Raw genomic sequence first — 17,184 nt, 5'->3', positions numbered from 1 at the left:
CTCTATGAGTCTTTTTACAAGGTTCACTTGTATCATATTTTAGATTCCACATTTAAGTGACATAATATGGTATTTGTCCTTCCCTTTCTGACTTGCTTAGTATGGTAATCTGTTCATCCATGTTGCTACAAACGCCATCACTTCATTCTTTTTTATGGCTGAGTAGTATTCAATTGCATGTATGTACCACACCATCTTTAGTCATTCATCTGTTGATGAGTATTTAGGTTGTTTCTATGTCTTGGCTATTGTGAATAGTGCTGCTATGGACATGGGGGTGAGGGGGTGGGGAGTGCCTGTATCTTTTTGAATTATGTTTTGTCTGGAAACATGCCCAAGGGTAAGATCCCTGGATCATATGGCAACTCTTTCAGGAGCCTCCATACTGTTCTCCATAGTGGCTGTACCAATTTACATTCTCAACAACAATGCAGGAGGGTTCACTTTTCTCCATACCCTTTCCAGCAGTTGTTACTTGCACACTTTTTTATGATGGCCATTCTGACTGGTATGAGGTAATATCTCATTGTAGTTCTGAAAAAATCTTCATCTTTACTATAAAAAAGACCATCTTAGGTTATTAATGAGGCTATGATTACATTGATGAAAACCATTACACAGAAACATCAGTATGGTCTGGAACTTTCTTAGGACATAGCAGCAAACCATCTAGTTAAAGATTACTAGGTCCCAGACAGAATCCCTTGCTGTTTTTAAAAATGTTAATTATAAAATAGGTTAAAAAGAAAAATCACTAAGACCTGTACATAACTGCTGAGGTCCACCAAGAGCTAGAGGACAGGGCAAAAAGAAAAGATATCATACTTACTGCTTTATTTACTTTACTATTTCCATTTGGTTCTTGTTTGGTACTTCTCATTTTCATCCCTTCTGTAGAAGAAAAAAAAGTAGATACGGTTAACTATGTCAGTGACCACACTGACAGCAAAAATAGATCAAGATCTTCATTTTAAGCTTACTGACACTAAATTATACTACAGGTAAGTTTCTTCAACTTTACATTTGTGCTGGAAAGTTCAAAGTAAAATTTTCAGCTCATCTATAGCAAGTAAACTGGACATTTAATGTGCCATTATTCACTGAACATGGTTTCATCCAAAGACTGATACCCTTACTTTTGCTTTCCTCTGACTTTACCACATACCCAACTGAAGAACAGCATGTTGTAAAAGAATAAATGTACTTATATCAAAGTCTCTTGATTTTATTACTCACAATGTTTCACTTTATTTACTCTATTTCTAAAAACCAGAAAAGAATAAAGCACAAATAAAAGGTGAATTTTATCATTACCAAAGCTTTCTTTCAGCATAGGTTCCTTTTGTTCATCCTCCTCCTCTTCCTCAGACAATGGTGAAAAGGCAAACCTGACAGAACAAAGGTAGAACAGAAGGAAAAAATCAGAAAAGGAAAAACACTATTCCATTATCTGTATTTTACAGGACTAATTATGGAAACCTCAATCACAGTCATTCATAATGTCAGTTTCATGAATAACCCAACAGTTCCTTCCCTTCAGAAAGCTCTCAACTGCTGCTCTGAACAAGAGAGAAGAAGCAGGATGATATCATATTCATGAGTGCAGGCTCAGCCACAGACTACTTGTGACCTTAGACAAGTTCCCTATTCTTCTCTGTGCCCCAGGTTCCTCATCTGTAGATGAGGATAATAATAGAACATTACTGTAATAAAGCAGGTAAGTTATTTCAAATAAAGGGCTTAAAATAATACTTCATAGTAAGCACTCAATTAAATGTTCATTTATAAGCATATGTACCACACAAGGGTAAGCATGTAATTCAAAATTTCAGCCTTCAAATTGGTAGTTATGATTTGTAAAGTCTGATCGTGTTGTGTTCCAAGTAATTTATCTCTCCTTTGCAACTTGCAAGAGGTTCAGCAAAGCTGCTACTGGATAGGTAATTCTCAGAATGCTTAGCTGTGAACTCATTCTGCACTTTTCATTTTACTGTTGCTTATTATTTTTATTTTCTTGTTTTAAAGTCTCCCTTACATTCCTATAAGCTAGGAATAGTATAGGTGTTCAAGGATAACTAACAAAAATTCACAATCCCAGCAAACCCAAGGCACTCACTAGTACTGAGTATATGCTATGTGCCAGTGTGTTCTTAAAAGTTCACCTTGTATACACAGAGAGATCTAGTCTTTGCCCCCGACTGATGGGAGGTGATCTCTATGTCCCTGGCATGTCCTGCCTGATACGACTGTCACTGGTTACCCACTCTGGCTCTGGCCACAGGACAGTCTAATAATGTGATCTGTGTTAAGCTCTCTGATGGTCAAGAATCCACCTGCAATGCAGACCTGGGTTCAATCCCTGGGTTGGGAAGATACCCTAGAGGAGGGCATGGCAACCCACTCCAGTGTTCTTATCTGGAGAATCCCCACAAACAGAGGAGCCTGGTGGGCTACAGTCCATGGGGTCACAAAGAGGCGGACACAACTGAGCGACTAAACACAGCGCATACTCTGGGCACACAATATTACTTCCAGTTTCCAGAGGAACTAGCAACTAAAGATTACAAGCCTGACCTCCAGGCCCTCCTTGGAGACTGAAGGTTACTCCAATAGTGGCCCACAGGCTCAGGTGTTTCCCTCAGCTGGCAATACTCAGTATGTACCGTCACTGTCATATATACAGTGCAAGCAGAGGGAAGGAACACCGTCTGTGACTCCATGGGGAGCAGACAATTGGGAGAGATGCATTTGGACCCCTCCTGGACTCTGTATTGTAAGTCTCTCCTCCAAACTGATTTTAATGTTTACCCCTTTGCTGTAATAAACTATAGCCATGAATGCAACAGCTTTCAGTTGAGTTCTGAGTCCTTTTAGTGAATTATCAAATCTGAACTGGTTCTGCAAACCCCTGAACTTGCAACTTGTGTCAAAAGTGAAGACAGTCTTATAGGGACCATTCCCTCAGATTCTGCAGCTTGGCTAACTCCATGTAGCCAGGAACATTTCTTGGTCTTTGTGGAATGTACTTCTGGTTTGAGGGGTGGGGGGTGGAAAGAAAAGGTAGATAGTTCACAATAAATAAAGTATATACATTTTAGAAGATAATAAGTGCACTGAAAGAAAAAATGGGGCAGAGAGGTATTGGAGGATATAAAAATAAATGTATGTAACTGAGCAGGACCCTCTATCTTCCTGGGATAATTCCTCCCCTCACTGCCCCCTCCTCCCTTGCTCCAAGCCCTCTGCTGGACTTTTGTTTGTAGAAAAACTTTAGCTTCCTAGGCCTTCCCCGAGTTCCAAAGAAAAAATTCAATCAGTGAAATGAGAAAATGCGGAAGCAAAGGAAAACAGTCAAGCAAGACAAAACAATAATATTTTAGCCATTTAACAAAGTCAAAGACACTTAAGTTCCTCCTTACGGGGTCTAAGCCATATCCTTTGAGCTGTTTTTCAGATACTGAAACCCCCACCAGGTAGAACTATGTGCTGCCAAAAGTCGATAGATCCCAGACTGGTTGGAACCAGAAGGTTGATGGGTACCGACTCCCCATTACCTCACCTCTAACCAATCAGAAGAATGTTTACGTGCTGATCATGCAGCCATACCCATACTCCCTATCTTTAAAAACCTTTCTCTGCTCTGGAGTAGGAAATGGCAACCCACTCCAGTATTCTTAGCTAGAAAATCCCACAGACAGAGGAGCCTGGTGAGCTAAAAAACAAACAAACAAACAAACAAAAAACCTTTATCTAAAAACCACAGGGGAGTTTGGGTCTTTTAAGCCTGGCTGCCTGGACTCGCTTGTGTTCTGCAATAAACACTGTACTTTGCACAATAAGGCCCATCAACAGATGGGCCTTATTGTGCACAGGCAAGCAAGCCCAAGTTTGGGTTGGTAAAATGTACAAGGGTATTTAAAACATTCTTATAGCTTATTCCTATATTTAATGTTCCTGTGCATAAAAGGTATTTATTTACAGTAATATTTACTACTACAGTAATACAGTAATATTTACTGTTTATTTACAGGCCATTATTTAGACTGAAGCTGGGTTTTTTAAAAAGTATCCATAATTTTTATTTTTCTTTTATCAAGTATAGATTACAATGTTGTATTAATTTCTTCTGTAAAGAAAAGTGATACAGTTATACATACGTATACATTCTTTTTTATATCCTTTTCCATTATAGTTTATTACAGAATATAGAATACAGTACCTTGTGCTATACAATAGGACCTTGCTTATCCATTCTATATATAACAGTTTGCATCCACAGCAGGCCTTTAGAAGGACCTACTTACAATGATGCTCCATGGCTGATGTCCAGTAACTTGGTACTCGAACTGTTCCCTAGCTGGTTAAGGGTGGACCATTGTACCTAGGCTGTCTGTACAATGCAATCTATAATAAAATTTGCTTTGCTTCTGGGCTTTCAGAATTTTGGTACATATTAGGTACAAAGTGGGGCTTCCCAGGTGGCACTAGTGGTAAAGAACCCACCTGCCAAGGCAGGAGACGTAAGAGACACAGGTTCAACTCATGCGTTGGAAAGATCCCTTGGAGGAGAGCGTAACAACCCACTCCAGTATTCTTGCCTGGAGAATCTCATGGACAGAGGAGCCTGACAGGCTACAGTCCATAGGGTTGCACAGAGTCGGATATGACTGAAGAAACTTGGCAGGCAGGAAGGTACAAGGTGCTTACATGGCCAGGCCCCGATAATAACCTGAGTGCTGAGTCTCTAATGGTATTCCATGGGCAGAAACATTACTGTATTTTTTGTGTTGGGAAAAGAAGCATGCACGATGTATAAATACTTCCTTAGAGGAGGAGAAGAACATCAGCAAACAAGGATTTTTCTATACTCTACCTGTGTCTTTTTCTCTTGCTGATCTCACCATTTTGCTGTAATAAACTTTGCTCTGGGATTTCCCTGGTGGTCCAGTTGTTAAGAATACCCCTGCAAATGCAGGGAACATGGGTTCCGAACACTGGTTCTGGGAGGATTCCACATGCTGCAAGGCAACTAAGCCTGTGCTCCACAACTACTGAACTCACACTCTAGAGCCCACAAGATGCAACTACTGAGCCTGCACACTCTAGAACCTGTGCTCTTCAACAAAAGAAGCCACCGCAATGAGAAGTCCATGTACCACAACTAGAGAAAGTCCTTGTGCAGCAGTGAAGACCAAGTGCAGCCAAAAATAAAGAACAATTAACCAATTTTTTTTAAAAAAGTACAACTGTACACTGAGTCTCATGAGTCCTTTTAAACATATGTGGCCTTGGGAACCCTGAAACACCCAAAGTGGAAATAGTCCAAATGTCTATCAATATGAAACAAGTTAATTAATTGTAGTACATCTGTACCATGTAATATATATAATGCCATCCATGAAAATAGATGGTTTAATTTAAACCAGTTGTCTTGTGCACTCCACAGTGCACTGTTGAGTGAGTAAAAGAAGATTCCACATGTGAACAAGGAATATAATCTGGAAGACTACATCACATTAACACTGCAGTTACAGGGAGTGTGCACAATGTACTTTTAAAAAGGGAGAAAGGAAGAGAGGTAAAGCAAACATTTTTTTTAAAAGACTGAAGAAAGGGAAAATTATTGCATATAGATATAGCCAGCAAATGAGCAGAAGATCAATAGATCAATTTGTAGAGGGAGGTGGCAGCAAAAGCTGAGAAGCTGTCAGAAATGATAGAGCAGTGGCCCCGTGCAGTGCACTGGAAGACAAAGCTTCTAAGGTAGTGGCCTGCAGAGTCTGACCCAGAGTACGAGGAGGCAGTCGGCAGGAGGCCCTGGTCTCTGGGCAGCCTCATTAGGAAAGGCGGCACAGCCACATGGAAGCTTAACACTTCCTGAGCACAGGTCCCTTTAGCTCAGTGCAGCCACGAATGCTGAGATAAAAGGGCCAAGGGAGAATGAAGAGCAATTTCTGCTCCTGGCCAAGTCAGTCAAGGGGGCAGCACTGGCTACACTGATCCACCAGGTGCTGATGTCTACCTATTTGGGGAATTGCTGAGTATGCCTAACGTTAGAGAGCTGGTTAAGGGGAACTTTGCTTCCATACTGCAGCTGCTGATGGCGTTTCCTTGCAGGACATATGCTGACCACTGAGCTGAAGCTCAGAATCTTCCACTACTCACTGAGGCTCAGAAGGATAAGTTTTGACACCTATCAATCATCAGCCTGGCTGCCAAAGGCACGTATATCCTATATGTAATACTGTGGCAGCCTGCATCCTGCAGAACATGTGGCATCTGGAAGGCCCTGTTTGTGGACATGCTTCGCCTTCCAGCACAACCAGAGGCTGAAGGCTGATGTCCAGGCACCAGGACCTCATTATCCAAATATAACCACATTATTCTGAATTCAAATAAACTGCTATGTTGACAATAAAAAAAGAGTATATATACATATATCAATATATAACATGACACAGAAATAAATCTATGTGATGTCTAGCTATTAAAAAAAAATTAATGTAAAGCAGGGTCACGAGACCCTTGGTTATACCATCTCAACTTTTCCCTCTTTGGTGGTACAGTTGTATAATATAAACTCATAACTGTCTAAAGCACAAGAAGAGAAGAGAAAAACAAGGAAAACAAAGATATGGCTAATAACAAAATAAAGACAGCTAACTCCTAAATAATTGAGATTTGCCTACAGTTAAATAAAGCAAATTCACATATCAATTTTTATTCCACAGTCACTTAAGTTCTCATTTTACCCTTTCTGTTGTTACAGTAAGCTGAGCTAACAACTACAGAAATTGTTCTTTTCTCCTGGAAAGTAGATAGGTGATACTCCCATTAAAATTGTCACAATCTATTTTCCTTTTTTACCTGTACAAATATTAACAGAAGATGTCAGAACTGACAAGGACCATATCAATAGGTATCAATTTCCTCCCTCATTATATGAAGAGGAAACTAAAGGCTCAGAGAGATGAAGAGAGGCAGCATGTTGAAAATCACAACTCAAATTAATAGGAGAGCTAAGACATGAGCCTAATTTCCTAAATATGGACCCACAAAGTATCATTCCCATTATATGACACAGCCCTAACAGTGTCACTCACTGAACTACGCCTGACAACACATCCATTTAGTGGTTATCAGCTTGAATAAGAAGTGTCCCCAAACCTTTGGTTATTCGCGGATGGTCGCCAGAGAACCATGATGACAAAGAGGATCATGGAGAATAACAACCGCCAGATGGCATCATCCACCCACAGCTCCCGCCAATCCTACCAAAAGAGGAGAAAAAATTTATATATTAATATATCATCTTAACCAGCTGTTTGCAAAGCCCTTTGCATAGAACAAGAACCACTTATTTATTCATTCAACTTATATTTACTAAGGGCCGGCTATGTGCTAATAAGCACTGTGCTGTGTGCTTAGGATACAAAGTAAATGAACCTAATTTCTTTCCTTGAAGTGTTTACTAAAGAAAAGCCACTAAGCAGACAGAGTACCTACCTGTCAATGCTTCATTATAGCTGAGAATCTTTAGGGAAGGGTTTTAATATAAGGCCAGAGAAAATAATATCAGGTTGTTATTTTTTAATAATTTTTACTTCTATTTATTTGATTTTACCAAAATAGAGCACAAAGAAACGTTACTGGCCATATTCTTTGTGCTCAGATCTTAAGGATATGGTTTTTACTCAGACCAGCATTATTCACACAAACTTAATGTTTAAGACTCTGGATTTCTTGTTTGAGAATCTTTAGTTAAGTCAAGATTGGGTTATGACAGTCTCTGGTTATCATTTATAAAATCCTCTTGCACTACTGGTATATATCATATATGGTATATATAAAATACTCAGGAGGAGAGACGCATTCTAACTCCCAGGATGAAGACCTAACCCTAATTTTTTATAAAATGCAAACCTTACCACTGTTATCAACATAATTGTCTGTGTACAACAAACGGTACACTATTCCTAAATGTATGTTGTTTGTTAACTCACCGACTGACAAGTTACTATCCTGAACTTCATGGTTGTCCAGATGATAAACACAATAGATGCTAAAAGGAAACAGAAAAAACAAACCTGGTCAATGTGAATGCTGGTTTACATCCCCCATTACATCCTTCAATTCTGGTTAAGTGGAATCGCACACATCCCTAACCCCCAAACATGATCACCACACTTTGTTATTTTAACATACTTATTCAATACAAAACTACTTAACTACTTGATATAAGGCCCACGATACATACTCTTGTCAAAAATTTCTGTACTTAAAAGAGTAGTTTTGTTTAGTATCTGACTACTTCAGTAACCCTGAGAACTGGAAAAGACAGTATTGAAAATATGGCTTTTCCCAGCAACATCAATAATTTTTACCCCTTCATATTGTAAATGTATACTGGTTACAAAAGCCAAAAGGCAAAAAATAAGCCTACTTTGGCTATGGTCTATCTAATGCCTATATTCTACGCATGCTTAGTAACAGACGTGGAAGGAATATAAAGGCAACATATCCTGACCTAAAATTCTATACAAGGAAGTATTAATTAATGTCTTCTAAAATAAATACGAATGCTATATGGCACTGAAACTAACTTGCCTCAAGAAAAAAGAATGAACACAGGATAGAGATATACAGAACTATATAAGAAAGTAAATGCAATTATTCTTCATCTATTATGCTTAAACTAAGTGATTCTCAATCTCTTCTGAACCACAGACCCCTTGGAGAATAACAAAAGCTAAAGACCCCTTTCCCAAGTAAAATGCACAAAACTTTTCTATGTAATTTTAAGAGCCCACCTATGACCTCTCAGGTTAAGAATCTCTACTCTAAAAGGATCCCATTTAAAAAACATCAGGAAGACTTACCTGCCACCGCCAAGATAAGTGTGTTGGTGAAATGTCGATACAAAGAGAGTTTTACAATGTTCCTCCTAAGTTTTAGTAGCTTCATTGTTTGAGTCAGGCTAATAAATATGTGTTTGAAGGTCAAGGAAATCAACATTCAGAAAAAAACAATAAGCTAGTAAATTAATTCTCAAGTTTCTCTGAGGATCTTATCTTAATGATAAGAGGCCTTATAGCTTGCTTATCCTCAATCTCACAAACACTCCTAGGCCTCACCATGATTAATAAGAAAGTCTTCATTTTCAGTGAGAGACTGAAGGGAAGATAGAACCAGGATAAAACGAGAATGGAAAGAAGAGAAAAATTATTAAAAATTGAGAAATTAAGACAGGAAGCAGCTTTCTAGAGAAACAAAAATGAAAAAGAAAATGAAGACAAATGGAAGAAAATGAAAATGAGTAACAGGCAAGGGAATAGGAGTCAGCATTATTTTCTCTCTTCCTCTAAGGTTAAGTAACTCTGTTCTCACGGTCCCAGCTAATCCAGCCTCGGGTCATAAATACTTATGCCTACAACCTTCGACAGTTCTACACTTTGATCCCTTGTGTAACACTAAGAAAACTACCATCCGCTGCTAGATTGATCCTGAATTAAAAGGATGGTACAATTACAACTGGCTGAGTATTCCAGGCAGTTAGCCTCTGAAAGTAATGACTCTCCATTTTCAGAACATTATCCCCAAGGAGAAGTTGCCACAGAGGACAGAAGGGGAACTGATGACTACTAAAGAGGATAGCTGCTCTCACGTCCAACTTTCAGAATGAGCAGACACAAAAATGAGTGAGCTGGAGCTTGGTCTGTGCTTTGACAAATATCTAGCTGGAACCTAAACACTGCACTATCTCACTGTTTGGTCTTGTCCCACTGTCCTCTTCATTCCTCCCAATATTTATAGAGGTTCACAAAGCACACTTGAAAGATACTGATGTAGGAAAGCTTAATCATTTGAACCAAAAACATTTTAATTTCAAAGATTTTTGATAAATGACAATCTACTCAAATTTATAAACTTATTATTTTGTTTACATTCAGCCTTTTTTACCATTAGTTTATCAAGACAATAATATTGCACAATTATACCTAGAAGCATATACATAAAAACCAAAAAAAAAAAAAAGACAGAAATCCCAAAACTCAAATCCTTCATTCAATAGGCCAAATCTCTAATAAACAGTATTTGATTTTAAGAAGCAGGAGAAAAAGAAATTTGTCTGTTGTGTGCTGGTTGACTTCACCTGTAAATGAATCAATATTTACTTCCAAGAGTGGAAGCCTTCAGACAATTCCAAGTCACCTTCTGAACAGGGGTCCAAAACATTTGACCTGTTAAGGACTTAAATCTGCTAAACTCATACAGAATTTTAAGAGTCAAATAATCTTATGGAGTCTCAAAACCATATTTTAAGAATCAAAATTTTTTCATAGTTTTCAAAGCATTTAATTCCTAGAGGCTGAAAGAAATGGCAGAGCAGCCAGTTACTCTAACACTAAGTGGGATGCACAAATAAGTCCAAAATCAAAGTTCATTTTTTAAGAAAGGAGGAGAGGTAGGTGTAAAAAGTAAATAAATAAAAGGAAAGCCAGAAGTTTGTATTTTGTGCTCAGACACAGTCACTAATTTCTGATGCAATTTGAAAAATTAAAAACAAACAAGAAAACTGCTTACCTCAGGCCTCAGGTTGTTAAGACTGAAAATTCCCTAATCCCAGACTAAGGAGTAATCAACAAAACTGGTTAAAAAAAACAAAATCCTTTACAGAAAGATCATTTTCTCCAAAAGGAGAAAATGGATGGCCATCAAACTAGCCAATGAGAAGGATATCCACCAGCAAAGGGCAGTGTCTAGGAAAGCCAAGGGGATAAAGGCCAAGGAAGCAAGATCAGTCTGGGCCTGCAGACAAAGAAAAAGAGATGGTGAAAAAAGAGATGTCCAGAGACATAGAGAAGAAATCAGCACGTGATTCTACATTTATATAATCAGCTGGAATGATTTTCACATTTGAACTGAAAGAAAACAAAGTGGAGTAACATGTGGCACCTACGCCATTCTTTCCTTCTGATAAACCATCATGCAGAATATACAGCTGCTAGCATTTCACACAACTTGTTGACTGCAATCTCAACACAGTGAAATATGCTGCTAACTAATAAGGGACAATCACTATAGAGGTCTTAGCACACTAAGATCCACATTAAGAAGTGACTATACCAAAAACGTTATGACAGTATACACTCCCATCCCAACCTATCATTTCCCATCATTCTGATTTTGGCTCTAAGTCACAGACCCTTTTCACATTCAAAATTTTCTGCATCATTTATATACTAAGAATTACTGATTTCTAGAATTGTATGCAATGTATTTTACGAAAAAAGCTCATCTCAAAATAAGATGTAAGGCAAGTAAGTATCTGTCCCCAAAATTATGCTGCTTGTTTTCCTAAGTTTAAGATACTATTTATTTATTCAATCCTAATTACTCAATCACCAGGGCATTATTGAAAGGATATCCATAAAATAATACAGGCATCAATTGCTGAGAGGGCCAGGTTTACTATCAAAGTCAAGGGATAAGAAAAATACTACAGTAGTAGGAGAAAGAAAACGAAATTGACAGAGGGTTAAAGTTGCTGAAAGTCTAAGAAAATTATATACAGAGGACAGTGCAACTTGAAAACCAAATGTGCATCCATAAAGTGTTTCATTTGAGGGGCAATTTGTTGCAAAACTTACTGAGCTCATTTTAATTGAGAGAAAAGTTTACAGCATTTACCATCTTTAATCTGACAATTTATAACAGAGAGTAAGGAGCTAGGGAGGCCCACTTCTTCAAATTAAACCAGCCCTAACATAAATTTCTTTATCATATATCTCAATGCTTTGGTTTTCATCCCTGATAAAGGCATAATTATGTAATTCTCAATAATTATATAAAACATAATCAGTTCAATTTTAAGAAACCTCTGAAATTCAAGTCCTGGTTAAGCAAAGAGCACTGTCACTTTAAAACAAAAATTAGATTAACCAGAAAATGCACGATTACAATGCTTGTCACTTATGCAAGAATGGAGCCCACTGCTCCATTGCTGCTTCCCATTAAGGAACTAGTAAATAAGCAGTAATTTGGGGACAGGAGGGAAAGCATTCACTCCTCATCACACATTAAATTTATAAAGCTCTAAGAGATTAAAAAGAAAAATATATTATACATACGTTTGGAAACCAGAGCCCAAAGGTGACTTAGAGGAAAACAGTAAAGAAGCCCACAGACAATTCTAATTAACTTCAAGACAAAAACAAAATGATCACAAAATGGAGAATGACCACAAAAACTCAGATTGAGCAGTACTGACCCCAGTAACTCTGAGGACCCCTTCCATGCCAGAGAACAAAAGATAAAGGGCCCCTGCTACCACAACCTTGTGAAGAGTGACTCCAAGGCGAGGCCTAAAGAGGAAGAAAAGAGATAGCTGAGTACAAATACAACAAACCCCAAGACAAGCTAAGTAACAGAAACTCATGTTGATTAACACAGGCTAACAACTTAACAGAGATAAGCCAGACATACTTGATCTACCTGAAAAAACATTCAAATAGATGTATGGTTTTAAATCAAGACTGTAAACACTAGAACTTGAGATCCAGTCCCTTATTACTAAATTTTTCAAAACCTTTTTCTTACAGAGAATCCTAAAATATATTCAATAGTATAATGAACCCCTATAAACCCATTATTCAGTCCCCAAAGCCATCAACCTACAACTAATCCTGCCTCATGCACATCTCATCCACTTTCCATCCCCCATATTATCCTGATACAAATCCTAGAAATCTTACCTTTTATATATATGTATTTGCATATATTTTAAACAGATATGGACTTTGAGAAAACATAACCACAATATCATTATCAAATCTAAAAATTTTAACAGTTCTTTAATACAGTCAAAATCTTGTTAAAACTCATTAAATAGCCTGTTATTATGCTCAAAATTCAACAAAATATGAAAAGTGCAAGTAGCTTCAGTGTTATCCGAGGAAAAATCTTAGACCCTTGAAATTCAACATACCTTTAATGGAAATACACATTTTAACAAGACCCCAAGATGATTCATTAGAGCACTATAGTGGGAGATGCATGACCTTAAAGCATGTCTACCTAAGCCTTACCAATGCCTATTCTTACATTTTGTTACATGCTAGAAAAACTGCAAATGGACAGGAATTTATCTCCCCACTGTATTATCTTAGAAACCCAGAATGTTTCCTGGCCTACAGGAAGCAACCACACACATTAAATGAATAAATAAACTGCAAAAGTGAGAACTCCAATCCCATTTAAAGCAAAACTCTTTTAAATAAATGAATAAATTTTAAAAATTAAGGCCCCCCATTTCTTTAATTCCACTTAAAGCAAAACTCCTTGAAAATAACTGTCTATAAAGGAACATTATGACCAACCTAGATAGCATATTAAAAAGCAGAGACATTACTTGGCCAACAAAGGTCTGTCTAGTCAAGGCTATGGTTTTTCCAGTGGTCATGTATGGATGTGACAGTTGGACTGTGAAGAAAGCTGAGCACCGAAGAATTGATGCTTTTGAACTGTAGTGTTGGAGAAGACTCTTGAGAGTCCCTTGGACTACAAGGAGATCCAACCAGTCCATTCTAAAGGAGATCAGTCCTGGGTGTTCTTTGGAAGGACTGATGCTGAAGCTGAAACTCCAATACTTTGGCCACCTCATGTGAAGAGTTGACTCATTGGAAGAGTCTCTGATGCTGGGAGGGACTGGGGTAGGAGGAGAAGGGGATGACAGAGGGTGAGATGGCTGGATGGCATCACTGACTCGATGGACATGAGTCTGGGTGAACTCTGGGAGTTGGTGATGGACAGGGAGACCTGGTGTGCTGTGATTCATGGGGTCACAAAGAGTCAGACACGACTGAGTGGCTGAACTGAACTGAACAGATACCTAATTCCTAATTCCTCTCCCCTATTTAAGAGAATTCCTATTTTCTCTTAAACTCACTCCAGTCAAGCTTTTTGTTCTGCCTCTCACCAAAACCATCCTTATTTAAGGTCACTAATATCATTCATGTAGTTAAAGCCCATGTTCACATCTCAATCCTCTTACTTGACACAATTTACTCCCTTCTTGAAACAGTCTTCAGCTTTGTTTCCCACTTCACTGGTCACTTCTCAATTTCCTCTGCCCTAAAAAGACCCTGAAGCTGGGGAAGATTGAAAGCAGGAGGAGAAGACGAAAGAGGATGAGACGGTTGGATGGCACCACTGACTCAATGCATGTGAGTCTAAGCAAACTCTGGGAGATGGTGAAGGACAGAGAAGCCTGCCGTGCTGCAGTCCATGGAGCTGTAAAAAGTTGGACATGACTGAGCAACTGAACTACAACAATTCTACTTCACTTCGTTGACTTCTAAATAATAATAGTTCAAGGGATCAATCCTTTGACCTCTTCTTTATATACACTCACTTCCTTGATGGTCACATCCTATCTCAAGGCTTTAAATAACATCATCTGACCTGCCTCTTGAGAAACCTGTATGCAGGTCAGGAAGCAACAGTTAGAACTGGACATGGAACAACAGACTGGTTCCAAATAGGAAAAGGAGTATATTAAGGCTGTATATTGTCACCCTACTTATTTAACTTCTATGTAGAGTTTATCATGAGAAATGCTGGGCTGGAAGAACCACAAACTGGAATCAAGATTGCCGGGAGAAATATCAATAACCTCAGATCTGCAGATGACACCACCCTTACGGCAGAAAGTGAAGAGGAACTAAAAAGCCTCTTGATGAAAATGAAGGAGGAGAGTGAAAAAGTTGGCTTAAAGCTCCATATTCAGAAAACGAAGATCATGGCATCTGGTCCTATCACTTCATGGGAAATAGATGGAGAAACAGTGGAAACAGTCAGACTTTATTTTTTTGGGCTCCAAAATCACTGCCAATGGTGATTGCAGCCATGAAATCAAAAGACGCTTACTCCTTGGAAGGAAAGTTATGACCAATCTAGACAGCATATTAAAAAGCAGAGACATTACTTGGCCAACAAAGGTCTGTCAAGGCTATGGTTTTTCTAGTGGTCAGGTATGGATGTGAGAGTTGGACTGTAAAGAAAACTGAGCGCCAAAGAATTGATGCTTTTGAACTGTGGTGTTGGAGAAGACTCTTGAGAGTCCCTTGGACTACAAGAAGATCCAACCAGTCCATCCTAAAGGAGATCAGTCCTGGGTGTTCATCGGAAGAACTGATGTTGAAGCTGAAACTCCAATACTTTGGCCACCTCATGCAAAGAGTTGACTCATTGGAAAAGACCCTAATGCTAGGAAGGATTAGGGGCAGGAGGAGAAGGGGACGACAGAAGATGAGATGGCTGGATGGCATCACCGACTCGATGGACATGAGTCTGAGTGAACTCCGCGAGTTGGTGATGGACAGGGAGGCCTGGCGTGCTGTGATTCATGGGGTCGCAAAGAGTCGGACATGACTGAGCTACTGAAGTGAACTGAACTGATGCCCTGATGACTAACAAGTTTATATCTCTGCCCTAATTTCTTCCTCCTACTTCCCTCGTTCAGATATCTGAACTCTTAATCCTGGCTCTACTCCAAATTATTCCACCTAAAATCTTCCTGAACTCAGTTAATGTCACTTCCATCCTTCTACTTGCTTAGGTCAAAACATTAATCGTTGGCATCATCCCTGATTCGTTTCTTTCTTTCATATCATGTATTTGCTCTATCAGCAAAGTCCACTGTCTCCATCTTCAAAATATAAAAGAATTTGACCACATCTCAGCATCTCTTCCCCTGGGTGTATATATAGTTCTTTCACTAACTTGGATTTTTTCTTAAATGTCACTAAGTGAAGCCTTCCTTGACCACCATAATTATAATTTCAAGTTCCCCCTCCTGGTTAGAACTCTCTATACCCTTTCCCTGCTTTATCTGCTCACTGACACATTAGATTTTTTACTCACATATCTTTGTCTGTGCACCCAGCCCCCCCATAAATGTAAACTCCAAGTCTTTTGTTTTCTTGCTGTATCCCTAGGACCTAGAACAACATCTAATATATAAAAGGCACACAAGAACGCTCTTCTTATTTAAAAAATCTGATTTGCAAGAATATTTTGGAAGAGTAAAGACATCAAGTTTACTCTAAAAGTTTGATGTTTCAATGTCATTTGCTACATTGCAGGTTTCTTGTAGATGCTCCTTGAATTCTAACCAGTGAAATCAAACCCTAACGTTTTTCCAACTTCTGCTAATCTACAAAATTTCAGATGTTTTTGATTTCATAACTATCTCTTATATAAACTCTTTCAGAACTACCTTGGGAACCTGAAACACTGCTTCAATTTAATCAGCACTTTAATTTGTTCTTCCATATAGGAAGGCAATACTTAAAGGCAATACTTACTTGACTATGCCATATCCCAGACTGACTATGATGACCAGGGTTCGGGCCAGTGAGCGTTTAACTGCAGAAAGCAGCTCTGCAAGGATTAGGGCACCCTGGACTGTGAGAAAGAAGAAAACGGAAAAACAGTGCAGCGTGTAATCCAAGTTTGGGAAAAGGTGCAATTGTAGACCCAAAATGGAGATTTCTAACATTCTTCAGAACAAACACTGATATCAGTCTTACTTGAAAAGAATACCGGTTCTGCCCATGTTTACAAGTAGAAGCTGATATTATTTAGGATGTCCTTCATGTGGATAGTAATCTGGGGGTGTCCATTTACTTTCCCTCCCCACCTCCCACTTCACTAAAACCTCAGAATACTGTACCCTATTTGAATAATTTACAGCATCTAAGGAGAATTCCTCCCATTTTAAAAAAAACTGTGAAATATAGCACAGAAAAGCACAACACACACACACAGAATTTTCAACTCTTTTTTACATCTATTATTTTCAAGCCATTTCAAAGACTAGGGAAAGATCTAATTAGTATATCTTACAATAACAGTTACTAATAATTAAATGAAAAAATAATTACATGTATGGTCGTATGAGAGAACTGAAGCTATCAAAAAACACTTCAGTATAAAATAATTTCTATCATTATCTATTCACCTTACTAAACCACAAATATTCTTCTATTTTCATGATATTACTATATTTTACCAAATAGATAAATGCCCCACACCTCTAAAGTGAAAGTGAAAGTGAAGTCGCTCAGTCGTGTCCCACTCTTTGTGATCCCATAGACTGTAGCCTACCAGGCTCCCCCATCC

General features: G+C 38.4%; 1 protein-coding gene across 3 annotated transcripts in view; it reads right to left on the bottom strand.

The window, feature by feature from the left end:
• TMEM87A (transmembrane protein 87A) overlaps nucleotides 1–17,184 on the bottom strand; it is a 39,711-nt gene that overhangs the window by 4,705 nt on the left and 17,822 nt on the right. Inside the window, exons 10-17 of one of the 3 annotated variants that reach the window (XM_040226847.1) lie at nucleotides 16,368–16,467; nucleotides 12,272–12,365; nucleotides 10,741–10,809; nucleotides 8,880–8,988; nucleotides 8,004–8,062; nucleotides 7,168–7,271; nucleotides 1,315–1,388; nucleotides 830–891 (exon numbers count right to left, since the gene is read on the bottom strand). In XM_040226847.1, the coding sequence (XP_040082781.1) occupies nucleotides 830–891; nucleotides 1,315–1,388; nucleotides 7,168–7,271; nucleotides 8,004–8,062; nucleotides 8,880–8,988; nucleotides 10,741–10,809; nucleotides 12,272–12,365; nucleotides 16,368–16,467 (671 nt within the window). Of the gene's footprint in view, nucleotides 1–829; nucleotides 1,389–7,167; nucleotides 7,272–8,003; nucleotides 8,063–8,879; nucleotides 8,991–10,740; nucleotides 10,810–11,428; nucleotides 11,501–12,271; nucleotides 12,366–16,367; nucleotides 16,468–17,184 lie in introns of all 3 variants that reach the window. The other 2 variants (XM_040226846.1, XR_005718728.1) reach the window with 2 other exon arrangements.

The sequence above is a fragment of the Oryx dammah genome, unplaced genomic scaffold (assembly GCF_014754425.2).
Source record: "Oryx dammah isolate SB20612 unplaced genomic scaffold, SCBI_Odam_1.1 HiC_scaffold_26, whole genome shotgun sequence".
In the NCBI taxonomy this organism is placed as follows: Eukaryota; Metazoa; Chordata; class Mammalia; order Artiodactyla; family Bovidae; genus Oryx; species Oryx dammah.
The sequence above is the reverse complement of the archived record's forward strand: the minus strand, read 5'-3'. Positions and strand labels throughout refer to the sequence as shown.